General features: G+C 32.4%; 2 protein-coding genes across 2 annotated transcripts in view; one reads left to right on the top strand and one right to left on the bottom strand.

Moving 5' to 3' along the window:
* The window catches only part of LOC126734913 (protein madd-4), a 531919-nt gene that overhangs the window by 107375 nt on the left and 409766 nt on the right, over window positions 1-14778 (top strand). The gene's annotated exons all lie outside the window — the stretch shown is intronic.
* Window positions 9842-14656, bottom strand: LOC126734896 (uncharacterized). Its single transcript, XM_050438728.1, has 4 exons — window positions 12312-14656; window positions 11510-12246; window positions 10776-10992; window positions 9842-10602 (listed from the first exon to the last, which is right to left on the bottom strand). Exons 2-4 carry the CDS (start codon window positions 11684-11686, stop codon window positions 10106-10108), a joined length of 891 nt encoding a protein of 296 aa, XP_050294685.1. The 5' UTR covers window positions 11687-12246; window positions 12312-14656; the 3' UTR covers window positions 9842-10105.

The following is a 14778-nucleotide window of genomic DNA, read 5'->3' as shown; positions in this document are numbered from 1 at the left end:
AATTATTCTCTTAAGGTCTCTAAGACCATTAAGTGGCCAATATCTAGATCGGAAATTTGAAAGAACATTTTGAGCACCTGCGTGTCCAAGTCGCTGATGCTCATATTTCAACATCAATGACACAATATAGTTATGAGACGGTAGAAGTAATGGATGTTTGTGGTCAAACGGGATATTAGCATTTTCCAATCTGCCACCAACTCTTAGAAACCCATTTGAATCAATAAAGGGGTTCAGTTTTCTCAAAGTCTTATCCGAAATATTTTTATTTGACTTTAACTCAGAAATTTGCTTTAAAAAATATTTGGATTGTATGACCTGTATTATTTGGTTAAGAGAATCTCTTAATTCTTGGACCTTTAAAGGGCCAGAATTTTTAATGTTTTTATTTCTGCAATTATGTAAGAACCTAAGCATATATGCTACTGTACGTTGCAATTTCAAGAAACTTGAAAAGCGTTTGAAAATGTTAGACCAAAAAACATCCTGATTTAATACTTCAGTACTAAGTAACGAAATTTTTCTTTCTTCTGGCAAGTTATTTAAACTCTGAAATTTTTTAGACTTTGTCAAATCAAGATCTGGAAGCTCTAGAAAGGCTGGTCCATGAAACCACATTTTAGAAGTTAAAAGATCAGTAATAGAAATACCTCGAGAGGGTAGATCTGCTGGATTGTCAGAGGATTTAATATGTTGCCAAGTAAATTCAGAGGTTAATTCCTGTATCTTGGATACGCGATTAGAAATAAATATATTCCAACGGGATGCATGAGACTCAATCCAAGATAAGGCTATCTCGGAATCAGACCATAGATTTACTGAATCTACTTTAAACCTATTAGTATAAATGTTTATGAGTTTTGTGATTAATTGTGAGAGCAGAAGCATAGCGCAAAGCTCTAATCGAGGAAGTGTAACACTTTTTAGAGGAGAGACTCTAGACTTTGATGAGACAAGAAAACTAGAAATGCTACCATCCGAATAGGATGTGCGTATATAAACGCAGGCAGCATAGGCTTTCATGCTTGCATCTGCGAAGCCGTGTAACTGAATTTCCTTTAAGGGTTTATCCAAAAAGAAATATCTTGGAATTTTGAGATGTTGAAGAAGATGTAAATTGTCAACAAAGTTTTTCCACTGGATAATTACATTACTATCCTTTAAGGGTGTATCCCAATCAATTTTTAAAGTCCAGATATGCTGAATAATCAGCTTACCAATAACAATAACTGGTGACAAGAATCCGATAGGATCGTAGCACTGTGCTACTGTTGAAAGGATTTTTCTTTTAGTAAAGGGTTCAGGAAAAGTCTTCTTAGGACTTGAAATTAAAAAATAATCGACTACTGGATTCCATTTTAATCCGAGAACTTTATTTAGGGTTGAATGAAATTTAAATTCCAATTCTGAATAATAAAGTTGGTCAGTACATGCTGACAAAAATTGTGGTGAATTGCTGCACCATTTATGCAATGGAAATCCATGCTTATTTAATAGGGAGTTGAGTTGATCGTACAGAATTTTAAGATCATTAAAATCATCAACACCTCCTAAAATATCATCACAATAAGTTTGGTTTAGAAGAGCATTTGATGCGACTGAATAGTCAGATGAGTTGTTCTGTGCTATTTCAGTTAACACACGAGTGGCTAAAAAAGGAGCATTATTAGTGCCATAAGTAACCGTTAACAATTCAATGCATTTGAGTTGATCCTCAGGTCTTTCTCTCCAAAGAATATTCAATAAAAAGGTTTGCTCAGGATTAACCAATATTTGTCTAAACATCTTTTCAATATCACAAGTCAGAACATACTTAAACGAGCGAAAACGACACAAAATATCGTATAAATCTGGCTGTACTTGAAAACCCTTTAACATTATGTCATTGAGAGAATACCCTGTTGAAGTTTTACAAGAGCCGTCAAACACAACACGCAATTTAGTGGTTGCACTGTCCTCTCTAATCACTGCATGATGTGGAAAAAAGTACTTTTGCTGGGAAAACTCATTACATTGAGTAAGAGGAACAAATCTTGCATGACCTAGGGACACATATTCCTCGATAAATTGTTTATACTGTATATAATATTCTGGACTTTTCTCAAACCTTTTCTCAAGATTTTCAAACCTTTTACGAGCAATTGAAATTGAATCACCTAACTTGAGGTGCTCATCTTCATTTTTAAGAGGTAAGTTTACTTGGAAAGTTCCATTTTCTAAGATTTTTGTAGTATTTACAAATATAGATTCTGCCAAGTCATCATCTGGGGTGCGAAGCTTAACAGGTGGAAGTTCTTCTAACTCCCAAAACTTTGCAACAATGGTTTCAAGGCATTTTTGTTCATCATTTTGAGCAAAAAGGGCAACAGAGTCTTGACCTGATTGAATTACGTTCAGATGTGCAGTAGAAATATTTGAATTGGAATTTGAAGGATATAAACCTCCAATTACCCAACCAAGATGAGTGTTAAGTAGGGTAGGCATTTTGTTTCCCAAACTAATCATACCAGGGGTAAGTAATTGATAATATAGGTCTGAGCCTATAAGAAGATCAATTTCTGAGGGTATGTTAAAGTTGGGATCAGCTAAGAATATATTACTTGGAATATTCCATGCATATGTATTAATTTCTATATGAGGAAGGGAACATGTAATATTGGGAAGCACTACACAACTTAACTTAAAAGATTTTTGATTAAAATTGGAATGTAAAATGACATCCACCATTTTTTGTGAGACGCTATGAGACAGGGCAATACCTGAAACTCGTGTTCTTTTGTTATATGGAATATATTTTAGTTTTTCAATAAGAGAACTTGTTATATAGGAGTTTTGAGATCCATTATCTAAAATACCCTTGACGGTAACTGGGTTGCCATCGGCATCTAACAAGGTTAAAGAGACAGTAGCTAGAAGGACTTGACAGTTTTTGGTAGACAAATTTGAAACTGTGTGGGTCTCTTCGGAATGTTGACTCACTTCATTTTGTGATACATTAGCAACAGTTAGATTATTATTCTGCCTGCAATTATTGTGTGAAGTGAATTCTTGATCAACCATAGAATGGTTTTGATTATTGTTTATTTGGGAATGAATATTGTTCGTATGATTTCTGGCAGATTGATTATTTTGGAAATTTCCATGTATTGATCCTTGGTTAGATCTGGTTGGAAATCGTGAAGTCTGGCTAAAACGATTTTGATTAACTCTGTTTTGTAAATTCGAGCTTGGACTATGGGATTGCTCAAAATCATGAAGAAGGGAATGGTGTCTTTTGCCACAATAAATACAAGTTTTATTAGAAGGGCAATTACTTAAATTGTGCTGAGAAGCCAAGCAATTATAACATAACTGTTTTGATGAAACAGTTTGTCTCTTTCCTGTAAGTGATAAACCTTTAAATTTATTACAGCCTAAAATTACATGTGAAATTTCATTACAGTATACACATTTCTTATTGTTACCTTGATTTGTATTTGTGTGTAGGGAAGTATGGGTTCGAACCCTATTTGGTTTTTGAACTTGAGGTTCATTACTTGACAAATTTTCTAGAGTTACACATTTTCTTTCAACAAATTTAATAAAGTCAGTAACACTAGGCAACTGGTCTTGTCTACGTTCACTTTCATAAGCTTTACGTGTACTTATGTCTACCTTTTTTATCCACAGATAAATTACTAAAACATCAAACAATTCTTCTTTAGTATAGTTTAAGTTATTTAAAGACCCTATACTTCCTTTGCATTTATTAACAAAATCTCTAAGATTAGCTGAGTTAACCTTTGAAACAACTGGAACATCTAAAATTGCACCAATGTGTGCATTAAGGACAGTTATTTTATTTTCATACCTTTCTTTAAGATAAGCTAAAGCTGTAGTAAAATTTTCATTAGTAAAAGATAAATGCTCAACTATTTCAAGTGGCTCACCTCGTAAACAGGATTTTAAATAAGCAAATTTTTGTATATCTGATAATGTGTTATCTTGTATAACAATTGACTCAAACATTTGCATAAAGGAAGGGTATTCTGACATGTTACCCGTAAAATGTTTAATTTTTATTATTTGTAAAATATTCGTAGAAGGAGACATCATTGATTTTCCTACTACTGCTGGCGATGCATTAGAACGCTGTAAAGAAGTATTTAAAGTACCTGACAACTCTTTAATTTTATTATGACACAACACAAATCCTATATCACATTTTTCATCTATTAATACCCTATCTTCATCATCTGGTTCACTATTATCTAAAGTTGAATTCAGCTCGAACTGATATTCAATTTCATCTTGAGCTAAATTATAAGTATCTAACGCATTTTGCAACTGATTTATTTTGGTTTCAAAAAAAGTTATATCAATTTCAATATCTTTTTTCTTATCAAGTGAATTTAAAACCCTTGATATTTTACTTTTGGCCAAAGTACGGTTCTTTTTTAACTGGTTAATATCCATTTTGAACTATGAATAATTTAAAAATAGTACTTAAAAAGGTAAACCTTTAAATAAAAACTCAGTAAAGGTATTGATTTGCTCAACAAAATTTGACTGGACTAAATTAGAATCTAATCTAATCTAGTACTAATTTTACTAGATGTAAAATTAAATATAATGGGTGCTGGAAATATGTTTTATTTAGAAAACTTGATGGAACATCCGGCTCGAAGGACCATATTTAAACTTCGTGACTAGAGTTTAAACATTAAACTTAGTAGAGGTTTAAAGAGATTGTGCTAATACCTTAATATTAACACGCCACTACGAAAGGACTGACATAAGGCTAGTAAATAAAATTTCCATCAAATTTTCTCCTAAATATCTTATATTAAATATAAAAACGTTAATTTTCTTTAAACAACTAAAAACCTAAAACTTATTACTAAGTAAACACACTCATTCCAGCAAGCACTCGAATAAAAATAAATTTTAAATTTAAATAAACACCAAGACAAAGTAATTAACTAAATTAAACCCTTTGGCCTTAATACAAATAGCGTAACAAAATTATTATTGTTTAAAATAAAACACACAAGTGAAAATTACAAAGGTACCTTGTTTCTATGTGAAGACACAGAAAAACAAAATCCAATACACTGCTGCTTCCACACTATACGCTTCCACAAAATGTTCAATAGTCTTATCCTTGGTTCAGTAACAGCCTCCTCACTAGTTATTAAAAATGTTCATGGAAAATGTCATAAATTTTGACTTTTCTGTTCACAACTTTATATTCTTACGAAGCGCCCACAAAATATGCTTTAACTAAAAGGCAATTTAATAGCTAGTTTACAACGCTTTTAACTGCAACGCTCAATTTTGCAACATAAATTTGCTTTTTATTTAAATTATTAAATACAGGAAACAGATCTTTCCCATTTAAAGATATGTACGGGAAAGGTTTGCACCATGTCCGTCAAAAGACACAAACTGTTAACTAACTCTTTAAGAAGATCAACTTATGTGAAACAAAATTAACATCGACTTCGATGTTTTGGGTTTTTGATTTTACGTCGCTGGCTGGACGGAGCAGAGATCTTGCCTGGTTTGCATTTATCGTCATACTGGGTGTGGTGCGGGGTAAATTTCGTGTCGCCGCGGCTTGATCGGGGCAAGACAGACCCAGACACCAATTCCAGGTATCGGAGAGTTTTTGTAGACTGTAGTTATTATTTGAGACAAATTTAATTTGTCTGTGTTGAGAAATTGATTTCGCAACAGTGTCAATTTGGACCTACTGTCGGAACCTCCGGCTTTCACATTACACTATTTGCGAAGGGAAATTTAATTTTCCGTTATTACCTGCGTACGCCGCAACTATTTTAATATCCAAGTAAACGTTTGATCCAATCAATCCTGACCGCTGTATTCAATATCCTATACCTAAGTTTATTTTTTGAATGTGCAAGTAACCCATCTTTCTAAACTAATAAATACGGAAATCACAAAACAACTTTACCACTAGCCAAAACCTCTTTATTTTATTCTCGACACATGTTTCGCTAACTATATTGGCATCTTCGGGAGAAGATTAAAAATGACCCCTGATTGAAATTGACCCCTATCTTTATGGTGAGTTAAAACACTCCATCATAATAATTTTTGAAAACAACATACTTTGGAAGTGGTATACATTATTGGAGGGTCATCCTGTATCCCTTTTGCCCACTTACTAAGGTTTTTACTCTCTACCTATTTGAAATGACCTATAGTTAGAGCTGTTTGATTGATCGAGATCGATTGGTTATTGACGTAGTAGAAAGTACTTGACATGTATTGATGTTTATTTTCATTTGGACCACGGGATTAGAGTATCTAGATCTTTTTGAAGGGTAAGACAGTCGTTGGAAGAGTTAATGCGAAGGAGCAGTTTGAGATCATCAGCATACAATAATTGAACTGAATTTAACGGCCTGAGAGAAATCTTATTATTGATTTTTTGGGAGATAAATCCAAAATACTTGCGATTCGTCAAGCTATAATTTAATTTGAAGTGGAGTTTGCTTTTCATTACAATTTATGTATCTATCGTTTCTTCGTGTTAGTTCGTTTACATAAACGTTTTTTCATAGTTTTTTTATTATAGCTTTTAGTGTTTTTAAGCTAGAAGGTTGATTTTTATATCATTTTATCGAGAAATTTCATTTTTAGTTATGATCCTTTGTCAACGTTAAGCCGCCATTAAAACTACTTGAGTTACAGAGGAAAAATTAACAAACCGCTAATAAGATTAAAAATTTTGATTTTTCTTTAACAAATTAAAAAATGCATTAAGTTCTTTATGACAGCCGACTAGATTTTTCAAATTTTATGAATTGTATATATCTACAATTTTAATTTGATAGTGATTTTTTTAAAACGCTCAATAGAACCAAAAAAATGCAATAGATAAAAATTTTAGGCTTTTTAACATTTATTATAAAAGCAATAGTATAAATAGTAATTTTTAACTTATAAAGAAAAAATACATTAAAAATTCATCCTTTAAATATCATTTTTTGTATTTTGACTTGTAATAAATTTTATTGTAATTAACTTAGAAAGGTGATTTTTATTTCATTATCTAGGGAAATATTTTCTTTATTTATAATTCTTTGATCACTTTTAGCCGCCACTAAAAATTCTTTAATTATTAAAGAAAAACTTGATATGGTCCTGTATTTGACAAATATAGAATTTGAATGTTTTTTTAAGGGTTGTCCGAACCGTTACATGTTGAAAGAATGCAAAGGAACTAAGGTACATGCAAAGTGTAGTGTATCACATTATTTAAAAGATTGTAATGTTAATAGTGTTTTGTGTATAAATTGTGTTACATCCAGTGTCTTAATGTTAATCACGTTTCTTGGACGTTAAAAGCTTTAATCAGAAGTGATATTAAATATAAGGTTCAGACTGTAGTGTCTGATGGAGGTTACGTTTGGTTGTTGTCTGTTGAGCTGTATACATATTTTTCATTACAATTTACGCACCTATGGTTTTTTAAACGTTTTCTCTGTTTTTAAAAAATTACAAAGGAATTCACTTACCTGAAACAAATTGAAAAAGGATTCAATTTGCATGGAAAAAATTGGAAAATCATTTCAGTTCTTTCAAATATCTAGAGATATCAAAGGAAAATTTCACTGACTGAAAGAAATAGAAAAACTGAAATCGCCTGGAAGAATTTTTAGAATTTAATTCCCAGAAAGAAATCGAAAAAGAATTGCATCGTTATGAAGAAAATGAAAGAGAATCTACAGTATTTCAATTGCTTGGAGAAAAAATTGCCTGAAAGAAATTGGAAAAGGATTCAAGTTCTTTCAATTGTCTGGAGAAAATCAAAGAAGAATTAAACTATCTTGAAAAAGTAGAAGAAGAGTTGAAATTTCCTTGACCTCCTGGAAGAAATGAATCAATTTGCCTGGAAGAAATTTGAATGTCCGGATAAAATCAAAGTCAACTGACTGAAGGAACTAAATTAACTCAATTTGCTGCAATAAGAATCGAAATTCCAGGGCGAATTCGTAAAAGAATCGAACTGCTAGGAAGAAAACAAAACAAAATTCACAGTTTTTCAATTATCTAGAAAATATCAAAGTTGAAAAATTCAAATTTTTTCGATTTTTCAAGTGTGGAGAATGAAAGGATAATTCAGTTGATCGAAAAAATTCATTGCTTGAAAAAAATTCGAAAAAACCAAAGCAGAAGTGAAAGGTGCAGTCAGTAGGATTGTTCGGAGTTCGTGCCAAATATCGACAAACATTTGTTATAACGATTAATTGGAACGTTTTGTACCTCAAGTTGAAGGTGGAACACTGGTTCAGTGAATGCTGAAGACTATTTTAAAATATCTTAAGAATTGTTGGACTTATAAAGCAAAATAGTCTAATAGAACAAGCAATTAATTGATTAAATAAGTGTCTCACTTTCTACGATACGAGTAAATAAATATCTTTAAATCGAAAAAGAAGTGAACTATCAGGAGGTGATGAATGAAGCCCTGTTAGTGGTACTGAGAGAGCTATTTAGTTCCTTGGAATAAGAAGAGTTATTGTTTATCTTGACTTAATTGGATTAACCATTCGCTATGCATAGTTCAATTTTCTGAAGATTAAGGCTTAATATTAATACAGGACAGGAGTATCTAAGACGAAAATATTTTAAAATCAGATCTCTATGTATGCGGAAAGTTTCAAAATCTGACGGTAGCAAGTAATAGTAATGATTACAGAATACAGGGTGATTTTCAACCTAAGCGCATAAACTTGGGAAATGTTAGTTTTAGTTTTAGTTTTGGAGATATCCATATTTTTTTAATAAAAAACGTGTATTTTTTAACGTGTTTAATTTAAACTAATTTAAAGCAACTGTTCGAAGTTGTTTCCATTATTTTCGATACAGACTTGAGCCCGTCGAATCCATGAAGACGTACATGCACGGGCCAAACCAGGCTGTAGGCGAATTGCGTCACTGGCAACGTTTATGCGATGTCGTAGCTCTTGCTTAGTATCAACTTCGTTTACATAGGTACACCATTGTTTCCATATGACCCCACAAATAAAAGTCTAATGGATTAAGGTCAGGCGAGCGAGAAGGCCACCCAACTGGACCATCACGGCCTATCCATCGTCCGGGAAGTGTATTCACCGACCATCTAGTGTTAAGACCGTAATAAGGATTCATCGACGCTGATTGGTCAAGATTTGAGTATCGATTAGGTAGGTATAACAGTTTTTTTTTGTTTGCTGTTTTCATTCAAATGAATTTTGGAGTGAACATCTAATTTAAGTTTTTTATAGTTGAATTTTAAGTATTTTGGACTAATTTTTGTGAAAAATGTCAATTAAAAAAACAAAAAAACTATAAATAAAACAATTTAGTGCCGTATAAAGTGTTTGTGCCCATTACATGATTAACTATTTGTATGTGTACCTGTGTTAATGTGACGAGAAGTGTTCTGTCTTATTGGGTTTTATGGGAATCACATTTTGTTTCTTTTATTTTTTTCTTATTATAATCAATAAACATTTACAAATTGAATAGTCTGAGTTTTATTTTAAGGGTTGTACATTTAAATAATTATTTCTCTCAATCTTTATGATTTTGTGGGCATAAGATTGCATTACTCAATTTAATTTCAACTATAACTAGATAAATTTAATCATTCATAAAAAAAACTGTAACACTACGTACTACTTTTTTCTGCTCGTGATCCGTATTTCTGATGTAAAGATGTAGATATTGTGAATTTTTAAAAAAAATATAATGTTTGATTGATTATGGTTTTTTAACAACTTATTATGAAGAATGAAATTTTGAGTTTGACAATGATCAAGAATGTTACGTTGTAAAGCGAGTGAAAGATCCTTCTGTCAGTAAATAAATGATTTATTTTGTTAAACTTGTAAAAAACTGTATAAAAATAATAAATAAAATAAAGTTGTTATATTATCGAACTTTTTTATTTCATGCATTGAAAATAAAGTGGATAACTCTGGCACATTCCAAAGATACATAACAACACAGAACGTAACATTGGGTTTAGTTAACAATCTTATTTTCATATTAGAAAAATTAGATAATATCAATACACAAAAAGGTTAGCAGCTACCAATTTATTGATTAGTTATCTACCATGAGATTTGGCACTGGGTAAATTTGCCATAATGTTTTTATGTAAATTTCTTGGCCTTTTTTTAACTCTGTTAGACTTAAATTTTGTTGGAAGGCGTCCAGCAGCTATTCTTTTTGAGCCCTTGGTGACTCCATTTCTTCTTCGTGCAATAGAAGTTAGTTGAACGCGAATAGCTGCACCACCTTTGAAATTCCGAGACACCTGAGCTAGCGCAGTAGCAACAAAACTGTTAAACTGTTCTTGGGTGTGTATTTTTGCTATACAAAGGTTTAACTTCTTTTTCAAATGCAATGGCAAGTTCTGTAGAAATGGTATGAATTTTACAACCTCACTACAAATTTGTTCATAATATTCAGATGAAACTTCACTCGGTTTTGCCATTTTTTCTCCACACTCCAAAATTTGACTTTGGTTTATATTTATTCGATTGCGGTTACTGGATGAGATGGAAGAGCCGTCGCTGTTATTAGGGATGTCCTCGCTTAAACCTAAAAAGAATGAAAGTTCTGGACATTTTTCTCCCATGCTAATTGTCCTAAATTATATCTTTCATTAGCAGACACTAAAAGCAAATTCGGCAAACTACATTGAAAACAATTATACACAAAAGCCTGATGTTTACAAAAACGACCTTGTGCACTAAAATGACATTCACAAATACCTAATTTAGGATCTACTATATGACTACAATTTAAATCTTTCGCACTTGGCACTTTGTACAAACAATTATTTTGAGTCAATTTTCCTTTTCTTGCAAACAGTGTCCATCGAACGTAAAATTTGTCAAAATGACTGACAAATTCAGGGTAGTTTCCATGCAATGATTGAATGTTGTTGACAGTTTCAGTTAACTCTTCGTGTTCAGTTGTGTACATGACCTACACCAAGTAATAATTATTTTTAGCACTTTTACCGATATTCCAAAGAAGTACAAACTTAAACTACCTTTTTAGCAATAATAAAAAAACGTTTGCATATCTAGAGAGTTTTTAACTCTTATTTAAATTAACACGTTTTATAGCCAGCTTACGCAAAACTTCAGCCAATTTAAATGTTTAATTTTTATAAAAGTGAAGTGAAAAGCTAAAGCATCAAACAAACAAAATCCTGAGAAATCTTAGGGTTTTCTTATTTGACTTTTGACCTTAATTATTTAAAGTGTCAAATAAAAAATCCCAAGAAGTCTTACGACTTGTTTGTTTGTCGCTTTAGTTTTTTACCTACCTCACTTTTATAAATACTAAACATACATTGGCTAAAATTTTGCATAGGTACCTACATAAGTTTTATGCTACTGTTAAGAAAGGTATATAAGTTTGTATTTTTTAGGGGTATTCGAAGAGGTATTGGTAAAAATGTAGTGAATCAAGTAGTGAACTTTTAAACAATATTTACCTTCTTGAACATTAGCATTAATTCTTGCTTTTTATCCTTTGGTATTTTGGTGTTTGAATGTAACCATCGCCATTCAGCTTGACCTACATGGAAATGGCATAACAACTGTTGTAAAGAAGGCCAGACAGTTTTCAGTGAATTTTTTTCAGCTGTTCCATCATCAGTCATAAACAACATAGGTGACTAAAAAAATAATATTAAGTTAAAATTACAGTATTATGCCTCCGAAGCATGTAGGATATGTGGATTTCATGAAAGAAAATGCACTAGTGTAGGATGTTTCCATTTGACTTTCATGAATCAAGATGGCGATGGGTACTGCTCCTGCTTTGGTAGGTGCCATCATAATAGTTATTGTAGATTGCCTTGTATCACAGCTTGCAAACGAATCACAAAATATAATTTCTTGAGATGTATGTAACATTTGCGCTCTTTGCATAATTCCAGTGGCTGAGAACACATCATGGAGGCTCTTCTTTAAACGAAACAATAACTTCTTCTTTGTTATACTCTGGCAATTTTTCTTTTAATTTCTCAAAAGGATCCATATATGACCCAAAATTGTTATTTCTCCAATTATCGTGAAGTGTTTGAACCTGTCGATGCGTTGGGTTAACAGATGAGTCGGCTAATACTGTATAATCTTTTTCTTCTAGAAGCAATTTACTTTCGTGCATTGAAATAGCCTCAGATGCCGACAGGCCACTAACAAAGTAACTTTCAAATATAGAAATGGTCTAAAAAATTAAATATCAAATAAAATTAACCTAAGTAGGTATAGCTATTTGACTGCCACACATACCTCTTTTGATACCCTAAGTAATCTTAAAGCACTACTTGTATGAATATTGTGGTTGTGCTTATTTTTTAATCTCACAACTACACATACTGGTGGAGATCTAGCCAAATATTTATCACTGCGGCGAGTATTAACAGTATTTAATTTGATTTTAATATCCAATGCAGCGCTATATCCAGTATTTCTCTCTGTTTTCTGGTGGATGGACTTATGTTTACAACTGTGATGACATAACCAAGCTTTGTGAAACACCATTCTAAAAGGATATTAGTAAGGTAAGGAATTCGTATAAAAAAATCATTAAAAAAATACAAAAAGCCAAATTAATTCGTATGCTGTCAAGCACCTACCCATAGACAAGAAATAATATAATGCACCTATCTATGTGGAGAAGGTACATTATGATACGATCTAATCGTTTGTTTTGGCTATGTCGCTAAATACCGACAAAAATGTTTTAACCTCTTCTTCAGAATTAACGTTGGTCTGCAAAGTAGCACATTCTTTTTCGGATTTCTCTAGCACAACACAAAACGTCTCATTTAGTTTCGTAATTACATTTGTTAAATCATACATTTTGAGATTTTAACAACAACAACAACAACACCCTATAACGCCGAACAAACGAAAGACGAACCACGAACACGAAACACGAGTTCGAGTTTAAGAGTTTTAAGTATCGACATACGTCATATACGTCATCTCAAATTAAATTTGACCAATCAGCCTCGATGAATCCTCATTACGGTATTAACACTAGATGGTCGGTGAATACGCGTCCGGGAAACATACGATCTAAATGTTGTCACACTGGTGGTGAAAAATGTGGTGGAGCACCATCATGAAGAAACCACATGTTCTGCCTAACGTTGAGATTCACATTTTCAAGGAGCACTGGTAAATTGTTGCGCAAAAATTCTAAATACCGAGCACCAGTCAAACGATTTTCCAGAATAAAAGGTCCGATGAGCATCCCGTTCAGAATTCCAGCCCATACATACAGAATTACAGAAAAACGTTTCCAAAGTCCAGTAATGAGTGTTATGAAAGTTGAAAATTCCATTGCGCGAAAAAATATGCCTCATCCGTAACTAGAATGTTCATGGTAAAGTTTGGGCTTAACTGCTGGTGATGTAACAACATAAAACGGGTACAGCAACTCGTGCCTTAAAATTTACCAACTTTTAGATTGCTATATTTCAAATCGCGCTGCAATTGTCCTAGTGCTAATTCCAGGTTATTCTTCGATAACTTCTAAAATATCCTCCTCCAGATTTAGAATGTGCCTAGGTCTCATAGCTCCTCCATCTTGTCCAGGCCGCGGCCGCTGTGTTTCTCTACCCCGCTGAATAACACGTAAGAAAGCCCCACGTCTCAAGTGATATCTTCGGGGAACTCTTTAGGCATACAGATCAGCTGCTGCTATTGCATTCTGATGCGTTTCTCCGTAAACCAAAACCATGTCGACAAGTTCTTCGTATGTAAAAATGTGCGCCATTACATTTGACGCTTTTATTTTGTGCGTGTGAAAATAACGACCAACAAACTAAGTACTGCTGAAGATTCCAAACAAGAAATTCCAAACTATGACTTTTCTATCAGTTATTAATAAACAAAATAAGTTCGTCTGATACACGTTCTGTTGACATTTGTTTAACTTTATTTCGGAAACCAAAAATATTTTACTACATTTTTTTCTCATTATTACTCATTATTGATCTTCATCTACCATTTCCCAAGTTTATGCGCATTGGTTGAAAATCACCCTGTATACCATTTAGTAATGCGACGCCAAATGTGAAACCTCCGATACCTTCTGGTGTCTACAACATTTATAAAGATAAACATTTGCTTTATTTACTTTATATATTAAAAGATCATGATTTAACTTGGCAAAACCTTGATAGAAAAGTATTTGTTTACATGCATGTACTTGATACCCCTCCTCTAAAGTCTCAGGTAATAAATCAACAAAATCAAGAGAATGCTTATTTGTGGAATTATCCAGATTAAACTAAATTGTTCATGCAACGATTTTTTTTTTAAAAGGGGCACTTGATTATACGAGTTTGTCAAATATTTATTACATTTAATTGATTGGCAAAATTGAAAGAAGAATTCAACTGTCTTAGAGAAATTGAGGGAAAATTCAAATTTAATTCAATTCACTTCAAAAAGTTAAAGAGGAATTCACTTACCTGGAACAAATTGAAAAAGGATTGAATATGCCTGGAAAAAATTTGAAAATTATTTCCAGGCAATTATTAAAAGTTCTAAAAAATTAAATGTCTGGAGATATCAAAGAAACATTCGACACTGAAAGGAGTAGAAAAACTTAATCTCCTGGAAGAAGCATTTAATTCCCAGAAACAAATCGAAAAACAATTGAACTGCTATGTAGAAAATGAAATACTGTTGGAGTCTACAGTATTTCAATTGCTTGCAAAAAAATCAAAGAAAACATAATTGC

Source organism: Anthonomus grandis, chromosome 4 (genome assembly GCF_022605725.1).
Source record: "Anthonomus grandis grandis chromosome 4, icAntGran1.3, whole genome shotgun sequence".
Classification (NCBI taxonomy): Eukaryota; Metazoa; Arthropoda; class Insecta; order Coleoptera; family Curculionidae; genus Anthonomus; species Anthonomus grandis.
Note: the sequence above shows the minus strand (reverse complement) of the source record. Positions and strands in the feature narration are given on the sequence as shown.

Coding starts and splice junctions, on each gene's coding strand:
- LOC126734896 (XM_050438728.1), bottom strand. CDS start 11,686: ATGTTGTTTATGACTGATGATGGAACAGCTGAAAAAAATTCACTGAAA. Junction 10,993..11,509: donor TAATGCTAATGTTCAAGAAG/GTAAATATTGTT, acceptor TACTTGGTGTAG/GTCATGTACACAACTGAACA. Junction 10,603..10,775: donor TATAGTAGATCCTAAATTAG/GTATTTGTGAAT, acceptor CATTCTTTTTAG/GTTTAAGCGAGGACATCCCT.